A 27,434-nucleotide genomic window follows, 5' to 3' on the forward strand; every position below is an offset into this window, starting at 1 on the left:
GCACTTCCCCCCCCCCCCAAACTTCCTTCTCTTTAGAACATCATTTATTGTTGTTACTCACCTTTAGTAAAAGGAAAGACAAAAGCCATACCACAATGTAACGTGTAACACCACAGAGGTTCTAATCAAACCCAAACTAAACACAAACTATTGTTGTTTTAGTGTTAAAACTAGCAAGCTCATATAATAAAATCCAAGTAGCAAGTCACTGGAGGAAAAGTTATTAGAAAAGAAAAGCTGATTATGTTAATTAAAAAAAAAAATCTGCTTGGCAGACAAGAACAGCTTAGAAGCAAATAGATTTAAAATATGTATCTATTTCTTGGTGTTCCCTGGAGCACTCAAACACTAGTATGCAAGTATGTGTGATCATGCATTCAGTCTTAAGGATTAAAGAATTGCTGGGTAAGTTGACTAAATCCAGGGAAGATTCAGTGGTCTTTAAAAATAAAATCCCATGTGTGTCCACAACGTTTTGTGAATAAAGCTCTGGAAGCAGAGAATAGAGACCTTATTTCTACTGGTTTTGACACAGCAGTATACACACAAATTAAAAACCTATTAGGCCTCAGATACCCCCTTTGTTCTGGAAAACCTAAAATAGCAAAAAAGATTCTACCAGAGCAGAAGGCTCCAAAAGCCTATGATGAGAAACCCCATCCATTAGAAACTAGGCTCCATCAGTACTACTACTCACTCCTTACTGAGTGTTAAGTAAAGAAGATATTTACCAACAACTCAAGTTTTCTCCTCACTCCCAGAAACTCTTTAACAACCTGATCCCTGTGTTGCAGAAATCCATTGAGAGAAATCAGGTTATGTCAAGAGTCAGGTTTTCATTAATTTAATTTCTTTTCAGACCTGAGTGGATAACCAAGAGACTTAGGGTGAATCCCACATACTTTCAGGAATTTATTGTACTTTCTCTTATCTTTCTCCCTAATTGAAATTAAATTGTTTTCAGAAAAGCCTTCAGTAATGACACATTAATCCCTGCATTTGATATTAACACTCATTTAAAGAAAAACTGCAGCGCATTTCATGGTAGTAATATTGAGAATAGTTACCTAGCAATTTTACTTACCATTGTAGACATACTACATTCTGAGACATTTAAAAAATGTCAACAAAAACCAAAATAATCAGACACAACATGAGTAGAGACAGTAATATTTTTAGGCGGTTGTTTGCTATTGAATAAATATTCAAGAATTTTCAACTCTTAAATATAATATTATCACAAAATGCTTTTATTTTTCTGAAATGATAAAATTAATATGGCTGTTTCCAAGTCACAGTTGTTGGTTTTATTTATTTTAGAGCAAGTAATTTCCAATGTAACCACACAGAACCAAAAACTTGATGTACATTGGCATTTGGTAATCTCTTACAACATTCTGCTGTGGCCACGCAAATTTCCATTTAAGCACTGCTGCTTGATTACCCTTACAAAGAATAGCACAAGTATGGTAATAAAATGCGGATAATCAAACTGACTGAAAACATAGCAGGTGTAGTGTAAGATTGCCACAGACACATGACTCTTCTGTTCTTTTGGAGTTGAGATAAATACAATTTCACATAGTTGTACAACCCTCTACTTACCACTGTAAGTGCTAAAATGTGGTGAGTTTGTTTTAAACACCTATGATACCATTTTGATTGTCTTGTACTTCTAAGATATGAATTATTGTGCTGAATAATGCATTCATTACTACAAATCTCATGAGCACAGTTTGCTTCATGAGATTGTCTAGTGAATCTGAAAACTGCTTCCCCTCTTCTGACAGGAAAAACCAGAGACATATAAGGTACTAAGAGTTTCTTTAGGATTTCTTTTTTATTTGTAGAAAGACCTACATCACATCTGTAATAATTTGTAAAGTCTGTATTTTCTCCATAAAATATAATCTGTCAGTGAAGAAAATACCAAAAAATATCCGCTTTCATCATGTAGTAAGCATATAATGAACCAAGGGTAAAGTTTACTTTTGTGTAGTTTTCTCACGTGGTACAAACCTCAGTTGCATATCCTGGATGTAAGTGGTGTGCAGAACATCTGTTATCAACAGGAAATACTAAATGCATGCTCTAACTTAGGGATGTATACTCTAGATTGGAGACACATCATTTGGCTCTCAGGGAAAACTACACTATTTAAGATACAGTATTTGTTTGTCCTCAATAGGAGACTATAGAAAACTTCCTCAAGGCTTTGCTAGGCTTCCTACCATTTTTAGTTTTCCAAGATATTAGACTTCTGATGGCATCGGTATTCTGACAGTGGTGGACATGAGTGCTAAATGGTTGAGTAATAGTGTGTCTGAAAGGACTAGGACAGTAAAGAGATATTGTATAACAGTATAGTGGGAGGAGTGGGACCAGGAGTGGAATAGGGTCATCTAAAGCAGTGGCAAAAGCCTGGAATCACTGGCTTTTGAAATTATTCTTTCTCTAAAATTAAAAATTAATTAAAAAAACCATGACATTCAAACAAGTTTTAAAATTATATGAAGATTATTAACATAATTACCAGGAATACAAAAAAAACCCCAACACAAACACATTTCAAATTTATAGTGACAAAAAACATTAAAGGAGTAGAATAATTTCAAAGAAATTGATATGTTTGATATCTCTCCTTCCTGCAGCATTGTAGGTGAGTCCGTGGCAAACACTGTTTTGCACCACAGAGTCTCTCCAAAAGGTTTGCTCTCTCTCATCCACTGGACTTGCCTGCTCATCAGTTTCAGAATTGAACCTTTAGTCATGATCAGTTTTCTTAGGCTCTCAGAAAGCAAAGATGCAAAGAGTGCTTAGAAAAGAGTTACCTCCCAACCAAAGGTGAACTGACAAAAAATCTAATGGTAAAACAACTACTATTAAAACAAAACACATGCCTCAAGACCCAATCACTTTCACCTTTCAAAGTTTGCTTGGCTAAAAACATTCACCCAGTGTTTACAGAACTGAACCATCTGTGTACTTGGAATCTGAGTCAGTTTTCATCATTAGCTGATTTGAAACAATTTTAATCATAATGAATTCTTGTTTTAATTTTTAAGTGAAAGAAGATTGAGCTAGATTATTATCTTGTATGAGTCGGTGCTGTTAAGTTAAAAAAAAAAAAAGAAACAAACCAAGCAAATTTAAAAACTTAATATTACAGTATGTGGCTATTAATGGCTAAGCCTCTGGCCATGATGAATCCAAAATTGTTTAACACAGGCAACAGGACACAGTAAGTAATAGCCAATTGTTTAACCCACAACCACCCTGAGAACCACCTAGATGAGTAGAAAAGCAATTCACAGTTTTGCAGAACATCTGCTTCTCTATATTTCTAGGTGCATTACTACAGGAATTCAGTTGAAGCAGAGTTACAACCCATTTCTAGAATTAAACACACAGTTATTAATTTCAGACGTATAATAGCACAATCATCATTACAGAAAGGGAGCATAAAAGTGAAGGGAACATTTATTTAATTTGTATTTTCTGAAACATCATGGATTTCTTCAGCTATATAGAGCACTTAAAGGGTAAGCTCTGTATTACCAGCTTAATGCAGTGCTATTTAAGGTGAATCTACCTTACAATTGCAAATATATAAAGTCACTTTAAGCACAGCAGGTGAGAAATATCTACCGTGACAGTATTCAGACACAGTATATTTTCATCCTTCAAGATATTAATAAATTCAACCCCTTTTTTAAGACACTCCAGTCTTGTAAATCAAGCCCCAGAAAAGCTGCAAAACTGAAGAATATATTGGTGAACTCCTTATCATTGCATCAGTTTATCTTCTTTCAATATCAAGAAAATTAAATAGAATAGTTGAGGCACAAGTGATTTTTATGCAGAAGTATAGAAGTATTTCAAATCAGTAGACTAAAACTTCAGTACTTATTTTAACTTTCTTAAAAAAAGACAGAGATCATAGGTATATGATCACAGTAATAGATCACAGTTACTGCAGTCTTACTGGATTGCTCTTTTTTTTTCCAAGATGAAAAAAGAAATTGGTTCACAGAACTTGCCAAATCCACTTTATACTCCATTTCACATAGCTCATGTCTAATCAAAGCAAAGTACAAACCCGTGCTTCAAGGGAGACTGAAATCATTCTGCTATACTTGACAGTAAACTATTTCTTCGGTAAAGACAACTTCAGTGAACCCATTCGCTCAAAGAAGAGTCCGTCCAGCTGAACTGACATAAATGTTGCACTCAGAACTTAACATGAAAGTGCTCTGACAGCAAGCTTTGGAGAATAAGTTCATATCATAAGAGTTTGTGCTTGAAACTACTTTTATAGCTATGGTTATTGTTTCTGTTAAGAGGCACTGCATAAATATGGAGTTATTCATCTAATGCACTTAATATTTCTCAGCTGAGGACTATTGCAGTTTTACCCTATGTCTAGGTGTGATAATACTTTGGTTTGCTTTACAACAGTAGCATTGCACTGGCAATACAGTTGATACTAAAAAGAAGGCTGAAAACTCTGCAGACTGGAGGACTGAAAAAACCAATCTGTTCCCTTACTTCTTTTCATGCTTCTTGGTTAGTTTTCCTCTTTCTAGCTGGAGGCTTGTACTGTTTGTTCGCTTCTCCTTTTGTTGGCTCTCCTGGGAAACTTGCTGCACTGCTCGGAGGATAGCAGTCTGCACAATCTGCTTGCTGGCATTCTGCAGCTTAACTTCATCTTGCTCCGCCCCTGGCTTCTCACCTGCCAAAGCCAAACAAGAAAGAAAAGGAACTAAGAACTTGGGATTACTCTGTGAAAACATGAAGGACAGAAAAAGAGAAGAGTAAAAAAAACCAACAAAACAACCAAACCACAGAGTGCCTGGGGACAGTTTATTACATAAGAAACCTGCCAATACAGAAGACAAATTAGGGTAGAAAGTGCCCCTGTGTGCTCAGTGCTACAGGACCGAATGAAGGGGGAGACTGAGTCATACAGTTGAGTTACCCACACCCCAGCTCTGGGGACAGCTGCGACTTCACAGCTGAAAAAAGCACAGATACATTTTGCAGTAAGAAAGGAAATGAGGGGTTTCTCATCCAGCTGTTAATCACATCCTTTTTGACTTGAGCTGTGTTTCTGGATAGGGAATTGGATTTCAATTTGCAAGCCTGACATGTATTACAGCACCATACAGAAAAAAATCTGTTTCATTAACATTTCTGTTTACTATTACTTCAGATTAAAAGCCCTCATCCATCAAATTCCAACTGACTTCAACGTACAAAATTTTGTTAAGTGCAGTTTATTAATCCTTAGCTAGTTTTTCAAAGATATCTGCACAACATTAAAAAAGGCTCGGATTGCTATACGTAATACAGAAAACACTTTCTATAGCAACCTGACAAATACATATTTCTTATGTGAAACTTCCTTGTTTTGCCAGATAGTTTAATCTGGAGAACAAAAAAGTAATGTAGTGTGACTACTGACATTTGGTAATGAAGAAGAATAGTTTATGTTAAGAGGTTTCTCTTTAAAAGTGTTTTGATTCCTAACACAAATGACAATGCAGACAATAAAAAGTGCTCCATAACATTCAAAGTTATCTTGATTAAAAAATATATATTCTGAATTAAGGTGATTTACACCTATTGGCATTTAGGAACTCAGTTGCCAATTGAAATTCTTAGCCTAGGTGCTTATTTACATAACTAGATTTAATTTTAAAGGTTTTGAAGACACTGATCTCAGTTCTTTCTTAAATGACTGATATGCTCAAGTATTTAATTAAATAGTATTTGTATTTTACTGTCTTTTTTAATGACATGTATTAAGAATTACATCCTGAGAGAAATCAAACAGAGTGAATTAAAGGTCAGTTGCTTTTATGAGAGGTCTACATCTGGAACTGTGATAAATTCCCAATGTTCTTTCAGGATAAAAAGATAGAAGCAGGATAAAGATAGAAACAAATGGAGAATCACTAGTTTCCTTAAGGAATACACTATTAAGATGTGATATGCTTGAGGTCCTACAACCTGGGTCAAGGCAATGCGCGATATCAATGCAGACAATGAATTGGTGGTGAATTTATTATGAGCAGCTTTCTGAAGAAGGACGTCGAGATAGCAGTAGACAAAATAGTGGAAATGAGATGGCCCTGTCTGCTTGCAGCCCAGAAAGCCAGTTGTATAATGGTCTACGTAAAAGAAGAGTGGTCAGCAGGGCAAGGGAGGTGATTCTACCCCTCTACTCTGCTCCCATGAGATTCTGGAGTACTGTGTCAAGGTCTGGGGTCCTCAGCACTGTAAAGACATGGACCTGTTGGAACATGCCCAGAGGAGGGCCATGAAGATGATCAGAGGGCTTAGATGACTCTCCTATGAAGGTAAGCTGTGAAAGCTGGGGTTGCTCAGTGTGGAGAAGACAAGACTCCGGAGAGACTTTATTATGGCCTTTCAATACATAAAAGGGACTTACAAGAAAACTGGAGATTTTTTACCAGGGCAGGTAAAAGGTCTGAAAGGACAAGGAGCAACGGTTTTAAACTAAGAAGGTAAATTTATACTAAACATAAAGAAGAAATTTTTTATGATAAGGATGATGAGACACTGGGAACAGCCTTCCCAGAGCTGTTGTGGATGCCTCATCCCTGAAAACATTCAAGATGGGGTTGGACAGGCCTTTGAGCAACCTGATGTAACAAAAGATGTCCCCGCCCATGGCAGAAGGGTTGGACTAGATGATCTTTGAAGGTTCTTTCTGACCCAAACTGTTCTGCTAGGACAAAACAACTGCGAGCTGCAAAACAAAGCTTACTCAATGAGAAAGGAATAATTCCTTATCTCCTACCTTTCTCTGAAAGGACCTAAAACCAAATACTTATTTTTATCATGTTCATATTATACATGTTATACATAAAAATGTTGTTTAATTCTATTGAAACTGAATAATTAAAAAAAATCCTGCAACTGTATTGTGATGACAAAGTTTGTCTATAATTAAGAGGTTAAAAATGTGAAAACTTAGAAAATATGCTTTAAACTGGAAAAGCTGACTGAAAGGAATCACTTGAATTCTTGGTACTATCAGCTTCCCCGATTCAGTTTTTCCCACTCCTCAGCCCTTGAAACTGTTTTTTTGAATAAAATTCAATATTACTTAACAGTAAAGTATAGATACTTCTTTATTACTCAAATATGAACTTAATTTTGTTACACAATTGTAAGGTGATAGAAATTAATTAGTTTTCTTGTAGAGTTGATCAGTCAACTCAGCTGATGTTCACAAGATAATATATTAACAAAAGCCTGGATAAACATGAAATTCTAAATACAGATGAGTATGTTGTAATGGTGTATGATATTATGTGTAATGTGAAAAATTTACCAACCCCTAAAGCCATAAACCCCCAGAATTTATTGCTGAAAAGATACCGTCATTAAGTACATTGCTGTTGAAAATGACTCAGTTTTCTTTCCTTAGGGATGCTTGCCACTTAATATCTGCAAAATCTGAATTTTAAATATTTTTACATGAGGAAGGTCATTCACAGCAACACCCAGCTGAAAAAAGGATAGTTTTCCAGTGAATTTCTATCTTTTTCAGTTGTTATTTTGGAGTAAAACCCATCTGAAAGCACCACTCAGATAAGTGAGATGTAGTTTTCATCTGCTCAGCTTTAGATTAGCAACTCACTAGATGATTCTTTTATTTGCTGAGATAACCAAGAACAGAGAATCCAAAACCCCTGGACTACTTCTGCCCTGCCTCTGAGGGCTTAGATATGCACAGAAAGGAAATAAGGCAACTCAAACAAATTTAATTTATATTTGTGTAATTTTTAGATAACAACAGCTAACTGGCTTTGGACATGGACAGAGCCAAAGCTGTTGGAGTGGGGGTGATGAGACCAGCTTCTGCTGACCATCTAAATTAGAAAGCAAGTGAAAATAATAGGGTTTTTTGAGGGGGACATCTGGCGCTGTGTAGAGGTTCAAGACTATTATGTGCAGAAGCTGGATGCCAACCAGAACCCAGACATGTTAAGCAGCTCCCCTGGGTGTGTGGTATTAATTACAGCTGGCCCATCTGGACACAATGCTGGGAAAATGATTCTATATTACCCTACCTGAGCAGGAGTTGGACAAGATGACCTCCAGAGGTCCCTTTCCACCATGAATTTTCTTCACTCCTGTGAGTCTAGCTGGTTAGGCTGCCATAAACCCCAATTTTTCCACTTCCTGAAGGAGTAAACAGCCATGTCTTGAAGAGCATTCCCACTACATCCTCTTCTTCCAATTACTCATTTCAAAGAAATCACTTAGCTAGCTGTTTCTGAGAAACTCATTTATTTATTGATATGCTGGACCTACTCTGAGGAAGAAGAAAGGAATTGACTAAGGAAAGCAGAGATGACTCATGCAAGAATCCCAAAGAGGCTGAGCTGGAACATATCTACCTTCACCTTGCTGAAATACAGACTGCTGTGGACATCAAAGCAGAAATTTGACTGCCTATAGAATTAATCAGGCATTTTAAGAACTGTGTCTTTTCAATTAGGTAAAACAGTGACATCACTCCTGCTGTCCAAGTATTTGGTGTTTTGGTAATCAAAATAAGAGTTACTGGGGTGATAACATACAATTAATTTTTATCTATGTTTTTTTAAAATTTGAAGAATAACTAGTTAAGTTAAAATTCTACGACAAACAGTCTAAGGACTACTTTTTTTTCTATTGATGTCAGAAAATCTTTTCTACTTACTCTCTACCTTTAGATGCTCACCTGACATACAGGAACCCAGCACCTCAATTCTGTAAATAGATGTGGTGGGCGAAAACAGTTTTCCCCCTGAAGTTATAAAATGGTAAATCCCCAGGAGGTGGTGACCCTTAAAGTTTGAGCCAATGAGCGCTTCTGCAAAATATAAACATATCACAAGCAGACCAGAAGAGAAGAAAGGTAGTTGTACTGGTAGTAGAAGAAGTAGCCATGTTGTAGAGCCACGAGGAGAAAGGGCAGGAGCCCCCCTGGAGGCCTCTGGCCCCCCCAACCCCGGTTGGGGGCTGCAGGGACTTGGAACAGTGTAAAACTGGGCTGAGTACCTGTGGCTGAGAGGCTGGAAGTTTTTTCTCCACCGTGAGCAGCAGAAGTGGTAGTAAAAACAACACTGGCCAGAGAAAGTGGCAGAGAGCCAAGAGATAAGAACTGAAGAAGCAGCAAACGAGCATGCAGCCGAGCAAGAGAGACACAGAGTTGTCTGAGAGACGAGAGCCAGCAGCAGAGAGAGCAGAACTAAGCTCTACAGAGACAGAGTTTGGGGTAAGAACTGAACCAAAACCCCCAAACTCCTTGGAGACCCCTCCTAGAAAGGAGGGGTGAGATGCAGCAGCACTGCAGAGAGGAGCTGAGAAGCTCAGGCGTCCTGGAAATCTGGACCGGGATGGCCAAAGGAATGCAGAGGAAGGCTTTTGCCCTCCCTGCTGCTTTGAGACAGAGCACGGAGCTCTGCAAAGGGGACTTGAACCCCCTGAAGATAAGGACCGTCACAAAGGCTTCTGCACTTCGTTGATATGACCGTGGTGAAGTGACCTTTGACCTGGGAAACGCAGCCCACGGAAGAGAAGGCCCTTGCTTGAAGACAAGTGGCTGAGAAGGCTTGGATACCCCCCTCGTGTGTACTGGCAGAGATCCAGCTACAGCTGCTGCATGGAAGAGAGAGAGGAGAGCCTGCTGCCCTGGAGAGACTGCTGCTCTGAGAATAGAAAGGATCTTTTCCTTCTTCCCTCCTGGACTTTTATTTGGAGGGGAGAAGAGATCTGATCCATTGTAAATACTTTTATGTCATGGTAGAGATAGTTAAGATTGTATGTAATGTATTGTAGTATTTATTTTGTACAGTCATTGTAATATATAATCCCTTTCCCCCATTTTGAGTCTCGTGTGGTGTCTGGAAAAACCATCTCACACTGGGCTGAGATGTGGGAGGGGGTTTGGACTAGGGAATTGGATTTTAGGGCTCTCAAACCATGACAATAGAGAACTGAAATATCCAGGTTAAGTGATGTTAAATGCAAAGCAGTAATTTATCACTAACACCTGACAAAGTCTCTTTAGCATGTTTTTATTACCTTATCTTTCACTTGGTAAATTTTATGCCAACTAACACAGAAGATGAAAATTAACTTTCAAACTCTGGTCTGGTTCTGCAATCTAAAGTTTAGTTTGAGAGATCAAAAAAAACCTCAAAATCTTGGACTGGCTGCAGGAATCAGTCACATATTCCACTTTCAGCTAAAACTAGTCCCATAGATCAGTGCCTTGAAATTCCCTTAGCTTGCTTGAGGATGTTCCCCAAGAAGGAAAACACGCTAGCAGTTTGGAAAAAGAATAAAAGTATTTGAAGTAAATTCCAAGTATTCATTTCAATTAATAGAACTAACATTAGTTTAAGTCCAAAAACATCTAGTGTGGGAGATTTTAAATGCTCTGTGATGTTTCTAGACTATGGAATACTCACAGAAAGGTATACATACAGAAAAATAGGTACAGAGAAAAAACATTTGGCAGAACTTCACTCTGGTTGCACATGAGCCTTTTCTCATTTATACACTTTACTTTCTTCAAAGCATCCCAAGTCATTTCCTTTCCAACCCACAATCAGTCTCCTACACTTTCTGTTGATATCCCCTGTGGCTTTTCCCTTTCAGCTTGCTACAAATTTATTATGCCTTATAAACACTCCTACTAAATAACACTCAACAACAGGTAATTTGTTCGAATCAGCATCTAAGTTCTCTACTCTATCTTTTCATAGGATTGTTTGGAATATTATCATGAAACTAAACTACCACAGGCATGACCTTGCAAAGATGCAAGTTCATCCCAGATCCAGTAATGCTGGCAATAATTTTTGGAGTGCACAATAGGTGATCTAGAAGGAAACAGAAGCAGCATTTCTGACATGCAAAGAGAGTAGGAACTAAATGGTGAATAAGCTGTGGTAGAAAGAAACTTTCCACTCTTGAAGAACATGGAATAGGAATAATTTATCCCATACTTTCTGAGAAGACATTAGTTATGCATGAGCATGCATGACCATGAATGTACATTCAGTCTCAGGAAACTTCTACTGTCCCTCAATTATCCCTTTTGCTTCTTCGCCTGTATGAGGTTACTATTTTCCAAGGAGAAAAATAATGCCTTTAATTTTAATTCACCTTTCCTCAAAGTTTGTGACATTTATGCAGCTCATCATGTCTTCCTGAAGGTTACATCTCATTCTGTCTTGAGGAACAATACAAACATTGCATTTGAAGAGAGCAGCTTAGCTTATATGACAGGTTCCATGAATCTCAAGGGCTATGCATCAGAGGTCAGAAGTTTATGTTCTGCTTCACAGGAATAACAAATGCAGTTTAATTCCAGCAAATGAATACCACTAACGTCAGTCTTCTGGAAATGAGAATTTTTTGTTTGTGTAAACAGCTTTGAGCTTAACCACATCTAAAACTAAGAATAAAAATCACATTCCTCTAAGCAAACTTCTGATCAATTTAAAACTCAGAAATATCCAAAATGTTTTCCCCTGTTAGCTTCAATTTTAATTTATGCAGGAATCTTGAAGCTGAAAGAGCCAAGAAGTAAATATTTTCTTCTTCATTTTTACATGAGATTATGCAGGTATGGCCTTTAACCAGAAAATTTACTATAAATTTTATCAATATATTGCTTTGGATTGCAGTAGTTAAACATTATACTATTTTCTGCAGCACTGCAACATTAGAATTAATTTTTTTTCATTATTAATAAAAATTAATAATAATTCAACATAAATGCTGATCTCTGGAAAATCCATTTCAATTCTATTGAAAATTACTACTGTAATTTTTATAATCCAACTGACAGTACTGATGAATTTTTAAAGGAAATGACAGTATAAGTAAGCAAGACCATGATGATCAGAATTCATCAAATGGTCCAGTGTGGATGAATGGGAGCTGTATTTCTGGAAAAAAGTTGCATGTTATTACCTAAATTGTTTTTATAAGCTCTACATATTTAAAAACTTTCAGAACCAGACAAGTTTATAATAACATAATATACATGTGCATGTTGCAATAATTAACACCAACATTCTTTGCATCAATATTGATATTCTTCTACAAGAAACCAAGTTAATTTCTTTAACTTCCCTGTGGCATTAGGCAGTAACATATCTCCATCTTGTTGACCACAGCATAGAAGTTCCAGGTGAGCCTCTTCTGGTGAATATTTCATAATCTGTGAATTAAAATGGTTAAAAAATCTCCTTCTTTGTTTTGCTTTAGAGATTGGAGCTAGGACTTCGGTACAAAATGCCTAATTTGAAGAAGAGATATAAAGTATGAGGCTACACAGCATCCATAATCAGGAAATGTTGATGAGTCAGTTTAATTATATCCAGAATGAATGAACACGGCAATCAGCCAGGGCTGAAGGCTTTCCAACACATGTGCACAAACCAACTTTATGCATGAGAGCCATTAAGCTGTTCACAGGATTAGAGACCCAATTTGTCTCAATTTTAGTAATGATGCCAGTTCAGAGACCTCATGAAATGATCCTACAAGGAAGTTGTAAATTTAATATTTAAAAAAAATAAATAATAAATGCATTCTTAACTGCATTAGAGTTAATTGTGCCCAGTACCATTTCTCATGCTCTAAAATGCAGCCTGGTGAGGTCCTGACTAATAGTTGTCAAGTATTGGAAAGCATTACTCAGTTACTGCAATTCCTTGAGGAAGAAGGGAGGACATTGAACATATTAGAACAGCTAAAAGTGTTTTAATGTAGGATCATTGAGTTTTTCCAATATCCTAATCACCCTGTGCAGGGGATTGTAACACTCACTTTCACTAGAAAATTCATAGTTAGGTTCAGTTTTATTTTTTGCCCTAACATCACTCCCTAATTCCTGCTGCAAAACAAGTATGGAAGAAGAACTTCCCCCAAGAAGGGGGCCAGCACAGACTACTTTTTTCTTCAAAATAAAATATAAGAGCAGAAATACAGATAAGCTGTTGCAAAGGACAAAATAATACCTCCAGAGTAATACTTTACTGTATCTTTTTATCCAGACACTACCTATATCTCAACTGAGTTTCTGTAATTATTTTCCCCACTGAATTTTTCAGTTTCTTAAAAGAAGAAAATATCAGGAAACCTCTTTGGTTTGCTATACGGAAATTGTCTTTTTGGAGACTCCAGCAATTTATTTCATACTATTTGAAATATGCCAGCCAAAATGAAGATTCCAAAGTTGTGTTTTCTTAGAGCTTGAGATCCATAGATACGTTATCTATTCCTAAGCATTTTTTCAACATATTTTAGTAAGGTTTCTTGCCATAAATTAATAATATTAACTAAAACGAGATTAAACACTTCAATCCATATATTTTCTTCACACATAGCAATAAATTCACTCCTTAAGGACTGTGTCTTTTCAGCTTTGAGATTGAATTTAGTTCAAAGGGTTGGTCACAGACAATTCTGCCACACCCAAATGCATAAATGTGATACGTAGATTTTGATCCCAGAAGGAAAATTTCTCATTCCAATACTGTAAACTGACACTAATTTATCAGAGCTTTTAGCTCCTAGGCTAGAGTTCAGTGTATCAAAAATAAGATACTTCCTAAAGAGCATCTAGGACCAGCTAATTCAAAGTTTGTGAAAAATTTATATTCTCTCCATCTGCACAATTTTCCTATTTCTTTAGGGAACCCATTTCAAATATTGAAATAAGAAACCTGTGATTCGTCCATGGAGGGAGAGGTCCAACGGCACAGAAACAGGTGACCTATAACAGAATTGTAGAATAGTTTGGGTCAGAAGTGACTTTAAGGATCCAAACTCTCTGCCAAGGAGCATCCACAGCTTCTCTGGACAACCTCTTCCAGTGCCTCTCCATCCTCACAGTGAAGAATTTCTTCGTAATGTCTAATCCAAGTCTCCCCTCTTTCATTTTAAAACTGTTCCTCCTTGTCTTATCACTATCTGTCCCCATAAAAAGTCACTCTCCCTTTTTTTATAAGTTCCATTTATGGACTGGAAAGCTCCACGAAGTCTTCTCCAGACTGAACAACACAAACTCTATCAGTCTGTCTTCACAGGAGAGGTATTTCAGTCCTCTGATCATCTTTGCTGTCCTTCTCTGCTATAACAGGTGCATGCCCTTCTTTTGCTGAGGACTCCAGCACTGGATGCAGCACTCCAGGTGGGCTCTCAGCAGAGCAGAGTAGAGAGGGAGAATCCTCTCTCTTGATCTGCTGGCCACACACTGCTGGCCCATGTCCAGCCTCTCATCCCAGCACCACCAAGCCCTTCTTGGCAAGGCTGCTCTCCCAGCTCTTCTCCTAGTCCATGCTCATGTCTGATTGTCCTGACCTGCAGGTGTAGGACCTTGCACTTGGACTTGCTGAATTTCATGAGGTTCTTGTGGTTCTACCTCTCAAGTTTGCCCAGATCCCCCTGGATGGCATTCCATCCTTCTGTTGTGCCAACTGCACTGCTCAGCTTCATGTCATCTGTAAACTTGCAGAGGGTGCACTCAATCCCACTGTCTGTGTCATTGATGAAGGTACTGAAGAGCACCAGTCCCAAGACAGAGCCCTGAGGGACACCACTCATGATCTAATTCTCTCTGCCTTTTATTTCCTACTGTTCAGATGCTCAGAAATTCTTACACAAAGAAAGAAAACATTAAGAACGGAAAGCTAAATAACGTTTATGCAGGTCTTCTGAATCTTACCAAAAAGTTCATTGGTGGACTTCCACAAACCCCCACTGAAATACTTAGTTTTTGTGTTAGAAGACTTTTGTATCCAACACTGCATAGCATAAGTAAAGGGTTAGTTTTCAGTGGAGGCATATTCCACTACTAAAGGTTTATTTTGTTAGCTGTTGTATTCATATTTCTGCAATCTTTTGTGGGTTTTGGTCTTAAAGATGTATGTACAGGTTAATTAAAATTTGCTATATCTGAACCTGATTTTTTTAAAGAAGAAAATTGTGAAGAGTTTATGTAACCTGTCAAAAGCCAGCAAACCAGTGAAAACAACCTGCTACATTTTAGATGTGTTTCAGTCCATGGAATTACTCAGAATAAGAAATTGTCTAGCTAAACCTCAGCTGATACAGAGCCCTTCTCTAGCCTTAAAAAAAAAAAAAAAAAAGAACAAACAAACGAAAAAACCCCCACAATCCACAACAAAAACCCCAGGGAAAAAAACCTAAATTTGCAACTTTCCTGCTTATTTTGGAATTTGACTGGAATACCAAAGCTGTTAACATGGCTATTAGCAATTGAGGCTGAGATTTTATATACATATATATATATATAAAAGCATCTTGAAAAAACCCCCTTCTATTTATTTTTTTTTTCATAGCTGTAATCTTGACAGAATCTGTCTTTACAATAGGCTCTTTTCTACCATTGCAACTAATTCTCTGTCTTCCCAGAGAAATATTTCCTGCTCTATTAAGGAACTATTACCTCAAGATAAAATGCAATGTCAATCTGCGAGTATTTAATAGAAGTAGTAATGGACATGCAACCCCTCCATATTAATAAATTGTGAATAGATTCATTGCCCAAAGACAGAAAATACAGTGTCATTGTATCAAATATGCATACAACAAAGTGAAGCAAATGCAAGTAATTCACAGGAGATTATATTTGCCTTACCATTAGAGAAACAGCTGAGTAGTACATGGCTCAATTTACTTCTTCAGGCAGAAAATTTCAAACTCTCTTGAAGAAGGAAGACAGTAACTTCCGATAACACTACTACAGGCATTTACAGGAGCAGACAACAGCAGCACAGAGCTCACCTGCCCTGACTTCCCTGGCAAGGCATTCTAAAGGAACCTGAAACATTTTATGACTGTTTAGGTCAGCCTTTAATTGCTGCTGACATCAGTAAAGACTCTTCTCCAACTGACATTCACTGAAATTCAGTAGGACCTTCCAAGTTGTAAACACAATACAAATGGGTAACTAGTAGTCAGAAAATTTCAGAAAGCCTATAAAGAAATTATAAATACATTGCTTGTAAATAATTTTTGCTTAACCTAGTATTTGTAAACTTAATACAATGGATTATGTCCTTAATAAAATGTTTAATAGAAAAGATTGAAGGTATAGGAATAAATCTACCTTTCACTGTATTTTACAGTAAGTGCATTTATTTCCATTATCATGATAAAGCTTATAAGACTGGAATCTTATTATTTATGTCTATTACAAGTACAAGAGAACAATTCATCTAGAAGAATAATGACTTGGAGGGATAAACTTTAGAGGTCAGTGTAACTCATTCCTTTTCTACACTGACTGTTTGACTTTCCTGCTCAGTAAACAGTACCAGTAAGGATGTTAATAATGACTATATCACTTATTACCACCATCCCCCAACTATGAACAACTCCTTAACTATAGGCCACTACACTGCCACTGTGAAAACAGAATTCTTCTTACTGCTAACCTGAATAGGATTCAACCCAGTGATATGGAAGTGAAAGGTGCCAGCCTCAGTTGTTTAAACCTTCAGTTCTGTTAAAAATAATTTTTAAAAGTACATTCTGTGCCAGTTTTTAAGACTATATTGATTCATACTTTAAAGAAAGATTGCACCTAGAACTGTTGACTATTTTTTAAGCTTGATAATTTCATCACATTTCTGAATATCTATGAACAAACTTTCACTTCACTAATGAGACCTGCTAGCAGAGTTTCACAGCAGGGGAAAGATCAATGTGTCACTGGGGAGAGGGCAGCATAAGTAACAATTTTTCCTCAGCAAAAAATAATAAGAAATTTCCTCCTATATGATTTCTTCCTACCAGGTGGCAAACACTTCAAACTACCGTTGAGAGCTCTTAGCTGTAAATGAATTTAGATACTTTCGGGCAGCAACTGGTCTTACACTCACTACCAGCCATCACAAATTCTGGACAAGAAAAACATATGAGACTGCCTGAGGCTCTGCAAATAGTCTTGTCTGTAGCTTCTGATTTGTGTCCATCACATGGACTTTGTCAGCAGTAAGCTAATGAGTAAGAATCCCACATATAAATACTCTTCTGTCTTATCTCAGGGATTTTTTTTGTGGGGGCTACAGAAATCAGAGCTGTACCAGAACGTAGCACAGCAGTTAATGGGGACAAGGACTGCGTCCTGCCTTGTTCTCATGGATAAAAGATACTTCATTAATGGACATAATACCACACTCCGCACAAACACCGGAGATATCCCATAACAGGTTACCTTCACAAAACTCGCTATTGGTAGCAATTTTTGCATTCATTAATATGTTCCTCCACACCATCTTGATCTGGGTATTTTGGACAGGGATCTCCATAGTACCTGTAATTCTATAATCAAAAAAAAGAAAAAGTCTATCAAGAAATTCCATGTCTTCACTTTCCACAGCACAACAGGTTGCTGCTATCCCAGCTTTTCCATCAGAGGAGATAAGGACTATTGAGACCAGTAAGCACATCTGTTTCAGTGTGCAGCTGCTACGTCTTCAATTGCAGTTTAATGAGATTCCTAAAACATTTGGTACAGGATACGCTTCTGATCTTGTGTCATTACACAAGTCTGCTATACTGCTCCTAGCTTAAAAATGTTAAGAACAGCTGTGCTGCTGAAAAGCTAGTTGAAAAGCTACTGGTGTTGCTGTTGCATGAAAAAGGCGCTGAGCATTGAATATTCTGACTTCTCTATCTTTAAACTTTGTGTTCACACTTTTTTCTTTTTTACATAAAAATATTGATACAAAAATTAGTTCTATCTCATTCTCCTTCTTTTTAGATTGCAGGATCATGAGTAAAGCACATGAGTTTCTAGTTATTGAGAAAATGCCAGGTAAAAGAAATTCTTCAAATTACACTGATAAATAACAAGATTCACCTAAAAGTTGAAATCCCACAATTCAAAGCAGGTACAAGCTTAAAGGAAGGGAGTATTCTGAACTGAAACAAGCTGTCAGTGTAAATGTTCCAATCTTTCTTGAAGTATTCAGATCAAAACTGACTCCTTTCCAGGATACATTATTTAGCCGAAAAACCCCAAACCTATTCAACCAAATACATCTTTGTGCTAGATGTACTAGATGTACTAGTGATGGCCTGCAATTATGAGATTTTATAATTTGGTTATTTTATTTATGGTTTTACAGAATAAGAGAAGAGTAAAATTCTCAAAATAGAATAAAATAATCACTGAAATTATACTCTGGTGAGAGCTGCTTAGAAAACCCATTAGGTAGCTCAGATGTCCTTAACGGGTTTCTAACTTTATTCCCAAGTTAATTTTAAAAACACAGGCCATGGCTGTGCTATATCAGTACACACACATAAGGGTAAAGGCCTAAGACATAAGCATTTGAGTGACTCGTGCAAAATGGCATCAGAGAAAATCATTGGAGCATGAAAAACACCTTTGTAATGTGCTTGTTCAGGCAAATGGGAAGTAAAAAGCATTATTTTTATGTTTACACTGAAAAAAGACATCTTAATGTTGATAATAAGCATGGAATATGCCCAAGGTAATTTTTGGAAGAGTAACTAAAGTTTGCAAATTAGTTTGATTAGTAACATTTAAAATTATTGTTAAATTTGATAAATGCAAATATTGGAAGTGATCACACCTTTGTAAACTAATTATGTGCTATCGGAAGAAAGCTTGCTGCATTCTGTAATTTTTGCTAATGCTTTAGAACAAATAACTGTTTTAATACCTCTTAATTTCCTACCTCACAAGGACAGATATTTAATCTTTGGAATTATTTAGAGTTATCAATATTTTATAGGCTAATTTGGCATTGATTTTTTTTTTTAAATTCTAGAATACATTATCCTCTAAACAAAATCTATCTCCTAAGAAAACCTGCCAATTCAACAGTGATGACTTCTCTTTGCTTTTTGATCCAATACAAAACATTGAAACTTCATGCTTCTCTACTGCAGTCCAATACATAATTCCATCCTTAAATCCAATGACAAGTAACATATTTTTGTCTACTTCTCAGGCTGCCTAAGGCAGTTCGGTTTAGGAAAGGTAAAGAAGTTAAACCTTGCAATATGTAGCTTGTGCACATTTCCACCACATGGATCATACCCCATTGTAAGGGCAGCACAACATATGAATCCTCTGGAAAAAAATGAATGCCCAAACATCTAAGAATTTGGACTGCATTTCCTATACAACGGCATAACATTAGTCGAATAAAAGAAAACTGTATGAAGCCCTGCTCACATTAAACCAAGTAAGGAAAAACGTATTTTTTTTTTTATTTCTTTTTCTGGAACAGATTTAATTCTAAGTGAGAATGAAGAGAGATCACATATGAAGAATACGTTTTTACATACCTGCAAATAGCAATACACTGTCTAAAATGACACAGAAAGTTCAATTCTGAACATGGAATACTGCCCTTTTGGTAATAATTTTGTTCTATCTAGCTCAGCAATATCCAGGCTTGGGAGGGCATTGTTTATTCGCTTATTTTGGGGGATTTTTTGTGGGTTTTTTTCAACACAGTAGCTATAAGATTTCAGGAGTTGAAGATTAACAGAAAAGTATATATTCAAGTAAATAGTCAGTTGGCTTCAACTTTTTAAAAGTCTATTTAAACATGGTAAGTCTCCTCTTGGTTGTTGCTTTGTTTTCTTCTTTCCACCTCCACCCTGGAAGTACGTTTATCATTCTGATCCCAAACGTTTATAGTTTGATAAATCTTCTGCTTCCTCTCCCCTCACACCCCAACAAATAAATGGACTTTTGCTTCCTCTCCCCTCGCATCTCAACAAATAAATGGAACAGAAAATGAGGTCGTTCATCACAGTGAGATAAAATCAGAAAGTTGACTCAAGAAATGAAACTCAGTTTCTAAGTAAATTTACAATATTCTTACATTACATGGCCTTAAGAACTGTGAAGATGCTAAAGATGTATAAAGTTTTGATTTTTTTTTTTTTTTTTTTTTAATATCTGGAGAAGAAATAATGCCAGGTCAGGGTTGATTTGCAGCGAAAAAAAAGGTAATAAAAAAAATCTGAATCTACTCAGGCTTGCTCTGTCTGAATATAAGAGATTGCTTTATCATCTCTTTTACAAACTCTTACCGAGTTGCCCTATGTATTTTATGGCAACATTTGCAAGGAAACTATGGGCTTTTCTTTGAGTAAAAGCAAAGTGAAGAAGAATGACTATACAAAACCAATTTGGACAGATTTTTTTTCTGTCTATGGATTACAGTTGTGAAAATAATCATGTAGTTATTAATGACATTTGGGGTTTGTTCTCTGTCAGTCTTTGGGGGCGGGGGGGGGAAAGCACATTTTCATTATTTTAGAGGTAATCTCTTCCTGCAGTATTCTGGTCCCACAGTGCATTTCTAGAACGTGTACAGTTAATGGTGACAGTCTGACCGATAAAAGGAGTTCAGAAAAGAGCCACTAATAGTGAAAGGTGTATTACAAAAAACAGTGGCTGGTTCTATTAATATAAATCACTTGGCCCCAGTTTCAGAACACGATGTAAGTGAACAAATCAAATTAGACAGCAACCGGGCAGTTAAAGAGACAAAATGAACTTCGGATTGTTGAAAAGATATAGTATTTTTTTCAAAAACTTAGACTCTATTGAGCTAGCAAAGTTAATTCCAAGATAATTTATTTTAATGAAGGTTCTTACCCCTTCACAGACTGGATATAGGACTTCAAAGAAGACAAAACTTCAGTTAGCTTTGCAAAAAAAAGGTATTAATAGTCATTCATTGTCAAATTGCAGCTTTTACCTTCCCTTTTCTATTGACCCACTATTTTACTGACAGTTATACACCTTTAAACAAGTTATTTTCAAGTCATTTCACTACACATTTATATCCTGGAGCTACCAGGCCTCTCATTCCTTTCTGAATAACAAACTGCCTACTTCAAAGTAGAAGGTATGAAACCCAATGCAGATTCTCTGTAGTTTCCCTTCTTCTATGTGTTAGCTGATATATACTATGCAGCAAAGATTCTGCACCCTTATAGCGTGAGGTCTCCCATTAGACATGCACTCCTTCTGAAATCTTCAATTTTGTTCCAGTAAAAATAGGACCGAACAAACTTTCTGTTCTCTTCCATTCAAATATTTTTGGGGGGGACAGGGAGGAATTGAAATTTGTAAAATATGTCCATGAGTTTCACAGATTGTCTCCTCTGCAGTCACCAGTGTGGATGCCGAGGGAGATTCCCTCTCCAGTCAGTCCAAGGCCACGTCCCCCTTCCTGACCCTTTTGTACAGTCTGACAAGCAGTTCTCTGCACACTTGTATAGGAGGCTCCTCTCCCTGATGGGAACTACAGGGGTGACCCTCATAACCTCCAGTTCCACAGCCAAACACATCCTAAGCTAAGCCACCTTCTTTGAACCTACCTGCCTCTGCCTGCTGGCAGCTCTGGCTCACCCACCACCCCCTCCCCGCATCAGTTCTCCCGCACGGCCGGGCCCTTCCCGCTGGCTTCCCCAGTTGGGATCGGGAAGCGGCTGCCCTTACCTGGAGCGAACACCATGGTGCCGCCCGGGCGGCGCGGCTCAGCACCTCGGACAGCTCCCGGCCCTGCGGGGGCTCAGCACCACGGACAGTGCCCGTCCCCGCCGGGCTCAGCACCACGGACAGCGCCCGGCCCCGCACGGCGGCGGAGGCGGCTGCGGGCCGCGGTCCCTCCCTCCACAATGCGGCGGGGCGGGGAGGGGGCCGGGGCACCCGCACGGACACACACACAGACACACACACACTCTCCCAGGGAACCATCACTGCCACAACTCGTTGCCCTGCAGTGGCAGCAGGGGGAAGGGCAAAGAGGAGAAAAGCAATAGAGATGTGCCCAGCAGGGAGCCCGGTTAATTGCTCCTAATTACCTCGCGGCAACAGCCCCGCTGCCAGACATTTTGGGGTACACTGCTCTCACCGCAAGCTAACAGTCCTGGTAACGGGCTGCAGCGACACTGTACTTCGTCACAGTATTTTACTTTCCAAAGGTTCAAATGCTGAGGAATTTATACTCTGATTTCACAGGCCCGTTAACCCAGCTGTACCCAACAGCAGCACTTTAAGAGGGAACATGAATGTTTTCGCATATAAAATATGACACCAGGGCCAAACAGTAAAGAAAGTAATGAATAAGTAATAAAATAGAGAAGATGAGACCAAACAGCAAGAGAAGACAATTTAAAATTTCCCACCAACTTTTATGGTTCACATTTAATTTGCTTTTGTTTGTAAAACCCATGCTTAGATTTCCTGTGGACCCTGAACTTATATAGAAGTAAGATGAACAACAGCCAAATGGGACACAATTTAGAAAAACTAACTCTCCTGTTTAAGCCTTCCCTGCAAGAGGAATTTTGAAAAACACTGATTACCAGTGCAAATTAGAGAAAGTAGATTTGAAAAAAAAAAAATTAGCATGAATGTTTGCATGCAAATTTTTCCAATATGCAATACATTTTCCAAACACATTTTCATAACCTACAGGTCATTTCATAACCCACAAACTTATTTCATTCTTTTTCACAGTCAAGTATTTTACACACATAAAATTCTCCAATTAAACCTGGAGAGGTTTAAGTCTCAAAATAAGGCCTTATTCTTAAAATACAGATACAGAAAAGCACTAGCTTGTTTAAATAATATTGCCTATATACTTCAACAAGAACTCAAGAAAGGCATCACAGTTAAAGTCAAACTAAGTATCCGATGACAATTTTTTCTTTTTTTTCTTTTTTTTTTTTTTTAACTGTATAACACAATTTCTCCTTGGAAATGCCTTTCAGATTTACCTCCACTTATCATTTCTAGCATCCGATTTCTGGATATTCCTTTAATTGCTCTTAACAATTTCAGTTTCTTTATTGCCATTTGTTTCTCTTTCCTGTCCTGTATTTCAGGGACTTAATTTCACTTCTCTCAGAGCGCAACCAAATTACAAATATAAACATACCTCCAGTTGCTCAGAAGTGGTGTTCCCTCTATGATTATTACTTCAAAATTTTCCATTCTAACCTTTTTTCATCTATTATTATTCTTATTCACCTAAAGTCTAGGAACTAATAGGGTACCTAAGAACTCAATTAGAACAATTTCTAGTACAAGTATCCCACATGAAATACAGACAAGACTGCAGTCAGCATTATTCAGCATTCTTAAGAGAAAGGTGAAGGATATCCTGTAATCTTTAGAAAATCAGAACTGATATACAATTTGGAAAGGCCGTAAGAAAATTTACACTAGTATTTTTATGATGTATCAGTTATGTGGCCCCTAATGCTTGATTTGTGGATCTCCATTGCTCAATGGAGAGTCATCCATCATGAAAAAGAGATGCTAAGCCACTTCTCCCAAAAGAAAAATCTATTGGATATATTTCTATTACATACATCCTCAAAAGAAATTATATGGATGTCTACAAGGGATTGGGTTTTGAGGTAGTGGAACACCTTGTTAAAAGATTTTCAAAACATTTTGGGGAAAGAATACAGTTCATTAATGATAATGTTCAACACACTTCTTTCTTTGACTGCTCTCTGTGTTTACCCTAACAAATAGCTCAAACCGGGCACATTTTATTTTAGAGTTTTCAGTTTTCTTGCTCAAATTAAAGGCTACCAGCAAGTAATGTTTTCTCACACAGAAAATGAATGTTATCAAGAAGCATTCTGGGCTTCTTTTTGTCACATTTTCAATTTCAGATTTGGTCACAAGTTCAAATGAACACAAAATCACTGAAATAACTGCACATGACAGAGCTCTATAGTGAACTGTCACCTCAAAAAATGTGCAGTTAATGCAGTAAAGCCACCAAAACAAAGACTGAACTAATAGTTATTTTTCATTCAACTTCAGATTAATGAAAAACATTGTCAGGTACTCCCAGTAATAAAAAAATAAACCTTGAGAATGAAGCGCAGTGGTAAAAATTACATTACATCTTAAAAATATCTGTAAAGATGTACCATCAACTTGTATGAAATACAAAACAGAAAAGCACTTACAAAAAATCTGTATATATTTTTATCACTAATTATACAGTCCCTCTAACATTTTCATTCTTACTGTTCGAGTGAGGAATTACTAATTTCTGTATAACACCAGGACATCTAAAAATTCCTTAGTATGTCATCATGGCTAGGCTTCGTGAACGAAGATTTGGGAAGGCACTATCCACATTTGCTACAGGCACGCTGGTGGCTTATGAGGCCAATACGTGACAGACATATCCGATTGCAAAAGGCACAGCAGAAAGACTCCTTAGATGGTGTATTCTGCAAGGTACGGTTCTTTCTGCGTTGCCTTTTTTCCTCGAGAGTGATCCTGTGTGTGTTCTCGAAGGAGACAGCTGTGTTATAGATGGTGTGTCTCCAGGCCTCCCGATTTGAGGCCAGAGTAGACCAGTTATGGTGATCAATATGGCCAAGGCTGAGATGTTGTTTCAGGGAGTCCTTGTATCTTTAAATCATTTGTTGCTATTCACAATTCCGTGGCTTTAGATCTGAATTAAACCCTGAAAACAATTATTTGGTCGCATAGAATCAGAAGCTTAGTAAATATGTATTAAGAAGGTATTTTTACCTGATATTCAAAGTTTCAATGTTTTGTTAACAAGTACACACAGCTAATATTTTTCAGGTAAGATTTTAAACTCTTTTCTGAAAGAATCATTCAGAAGTAATTACTTAAATATGAGAACAATTTATAATAAAATGTTTTCTAAAGAGATAAACAAGGTTTCATACGTCTACATCAGATGCTAACATTATATTTTGTAAAAAGCTCTCTTCCCAACTTTGAGAATTAATTATCTCTCTATTATATTAGAGTTTGGTTTTGGTTTTGTTTGGTTTTTTTTTAAATTTCCTTCCGCATCTAAACTTTAATAGTCAAATCTAGCTTTTTGGGAGGGAAGACTAATACAATTAGGAAATTGCTTTAACTACTTGATGCCTTTTGCTAAACTGACTACTATCATAATGATCTTCAAAAACTTATTACAGTCACTGACTGTCTTACAGTTAAGCTTAACAACAAAAATCTTTACTAGCCCAGGTGCAATACATTACATCTGAAAATTCAAGGAAATTGTTCAGAGGAAATTGTGACTGTCAGTAAGAAATATCTAAATATTAGATGAATATCTGAAGTGTCAAATGGCAATTTGTATACTAGGGGTCATACTATTCAGGGTCCTAGATTTAGACACCTAACTTCTAATACCTCTCTGATTATTATACCTCTAACAGAGAGATGTAGTGAATAAACAGAGGTAGAAAAGCAAAAGAAAAAGGGGCACAATTGCAAATCTCCTGAAAAAATAATTAAACGAAAAGCCAGTTACCTTTCTGTGAGTGCTCCAGAAGAATAACGATGCACAGATTTCCAGCAGCTAAAGACATGACACCTTGAAAGTCAGAAGCAAGAACATGCAACATTTCTCAAGACAGGAAAAAGTGAATACCATTGAAGATAAATGTGGTCACCACAGTTTCAATTCATCAGTCTATTAATCTTTCTTAATTAACCTGATAAACTGCACAGTAGTCCAGGGTTGAGATTTACAAATATGAATAAATTTTAGACAGAGTCTAGGAGAAATAGTTGTACAGTTTTAGGGTGGGCTTGGGGTTTTTGTTTGTTTCTTTGTTTTGTTTATTGCAGGATTTTTAAGTAGCACCAAGATGAGTCCACCACAGGACTTCCACAGTTGTAAATAGATCCCAAAAGCCACACTTCCATCTAGCTGGTTTTATTGCCACCCTCTCATCTGAATGCCTCACACCCATGAATGGTTATCTTCCAACAGTCCCATAAGTAAATTGGCATCTTTCTCTTTTAGATGGAAGTCAAAGTTAGAGAAGTTGAACCCAAAGTGAAAGCCAATCAACAAGAAATAAGGACCTAGATAAATTCAGGAGGTTTAAATAAAAGATTGACTGACTCAACTAAAACATCACTGCACATACAACTGTGCAGTAGAATCAAAGCAATCGTTGCTCCCACCTGCCACACCTCTGCAAGTTGCCAGTCCCTTCACCGAGACAGATGAATGAATCACAGTCCAAAATTCAGAGGCTTTCCATTACACGGGAATTCTTTTATACAGCAAGGAATTCAGTCCAGTCAAGTCCTTGGCTAATGACTCTGGATCTAGCAGAGACACTGTGAAACATAGGCAGAGACTTTAAAGAACCTCACACACAACCACTGTCTCCTGACATGGAACAGGCCATACCATTCTGCACCACACTGAAGACACATAGGATGGGTTGGGAATCTGCCACAAATGAAACTCTCACCTTCAAACCTTTTCTGTTACTACCAGCGTGACATTTGTTACACTAAAAATGAGTGGCTTTTACATGTCTTTCTCTCTTCTATAAAAACTGTTTTAAGACTGATCATGCCACGGCTTATTGGTGTGTGTAACTTGACACGAATCATAAAATTTGGCATTTGCTCAAGTCTTCAAAGAACCTAAAAGGAGACAATTAAAGAAGCATTTATGACCCATGGCAAAACAGCTTGCCAATGAACTAAGGAGAGGAATGAATGAAGAAATTTCCTAACTCATAAAAAATGCTATTAGAGTCCTCAATAAATCAGTTATACATTTTGACAAATGTAAACAACCTAAATATTAAACCACATGCTTAATTTAATGTTGAGAGAACAAACATATGTAAAATGTAAATACCGAAATCATAATTTTAATATGCTACTAAACAGCTTAAATTCAAGAACTGAGAACGGGAAATTGTACTGAATTACAGTAATATGAAATACAAACACTAAATACACAACTTGTCCCACAGAATCAAAGGAATGGGGATTTCGTCATGCATGGTTAAAAATTAAAAAATGTGGTCAAATAAGATAAATATATGAATTTTAAATTGAGTTTGAAAACATCAACTTTGATACAAAAGAAAGCATTTAAAACAGTAGAGTATCAAAACTTTAAATTAGGTTAGCAAGATTCACAGAGCATAATGCATGTCCAATTGAAAAGTATCTATAATAGGACATCCCTATTCTAGTGGAATTTATCACATCCATCAAATCAGGGCTACTGTCTGACTGCATTTAATCTGTCCTTGAAACAATGGGAGATCTACAAGAAAGTCATACAACTGGATAAAAGTTAATTACTGAAGTGGAAAATTAAACCTATGCTTTATATTGAAAACATATGACTAACACTCTTAAAATGGGTAATTGTTCACTTCAATTAAAACATTTCTGTCTAACATAACTCTGTTTATGATGGCAGTAATGACATTTTCAAGTAAGAATTGCAGGGTCGTAGTTTGGTGGGGGTTTTTGTATTGTTTTTTGGTTTTGGGGGTTTTTTTGCAGACCGAAT

The 27,434-nt window shown here is 37.0% G+C and overlaps 1 protein-coding gene across 3 annotated transcripts in view; it reads right to left on the bottom strand.

Moving 5' to 3' along the window:
* Positions 1-1,284: 1,284 nt before the first annotated feature.
* The window catches only part of AKAIN1 (A-kinase anchor inhibitor 1), a 36,552-nt gene continuing 10,402 nt past the window's right edge, over positions 1,285-27,434 (bottom strand). For 2 of the 3 annotated variants that reach the window (XM_027650914.1, XM_027650912.1), the window contains 2 exons: positions 25,410-26,230; positions 1,285-4,732 (listed from right to left, as the gene is read on the bottom strand). In XM_027650914.1, coding sequence (XP_027506715.1) covers positions 4,545-4,732; positions 25,410-25,503 — 282 coding nt within the window. In that variant the 5' untranslated portion in view covers positions 25,504-26,230 and the 3' untranslated portion in view covers positions 1,285-4,544. Of the gene's footprint in view, positions 4,733-21,571; positions 21,719-25,409; positions 26,231-27,434 lie in introns of those variants that run through there. The other variant, XM_027650915.1, reaches the window with a different exon arrangement.

Source organism: Corapipo altera, unplaced genomic scaffold, assembly GCF_003945725.1.
Source record: "Corapipo altera isolate COAL_440 unplaced genomic scaffold, ASM394572v1 24, whole genome shotgun sequence".
Lineage (NCBI taxonomy): Eukaryota > Metazoa > Chordata > Aves > Passeriformes > Pipridae > Corapipo > Corapipo altera.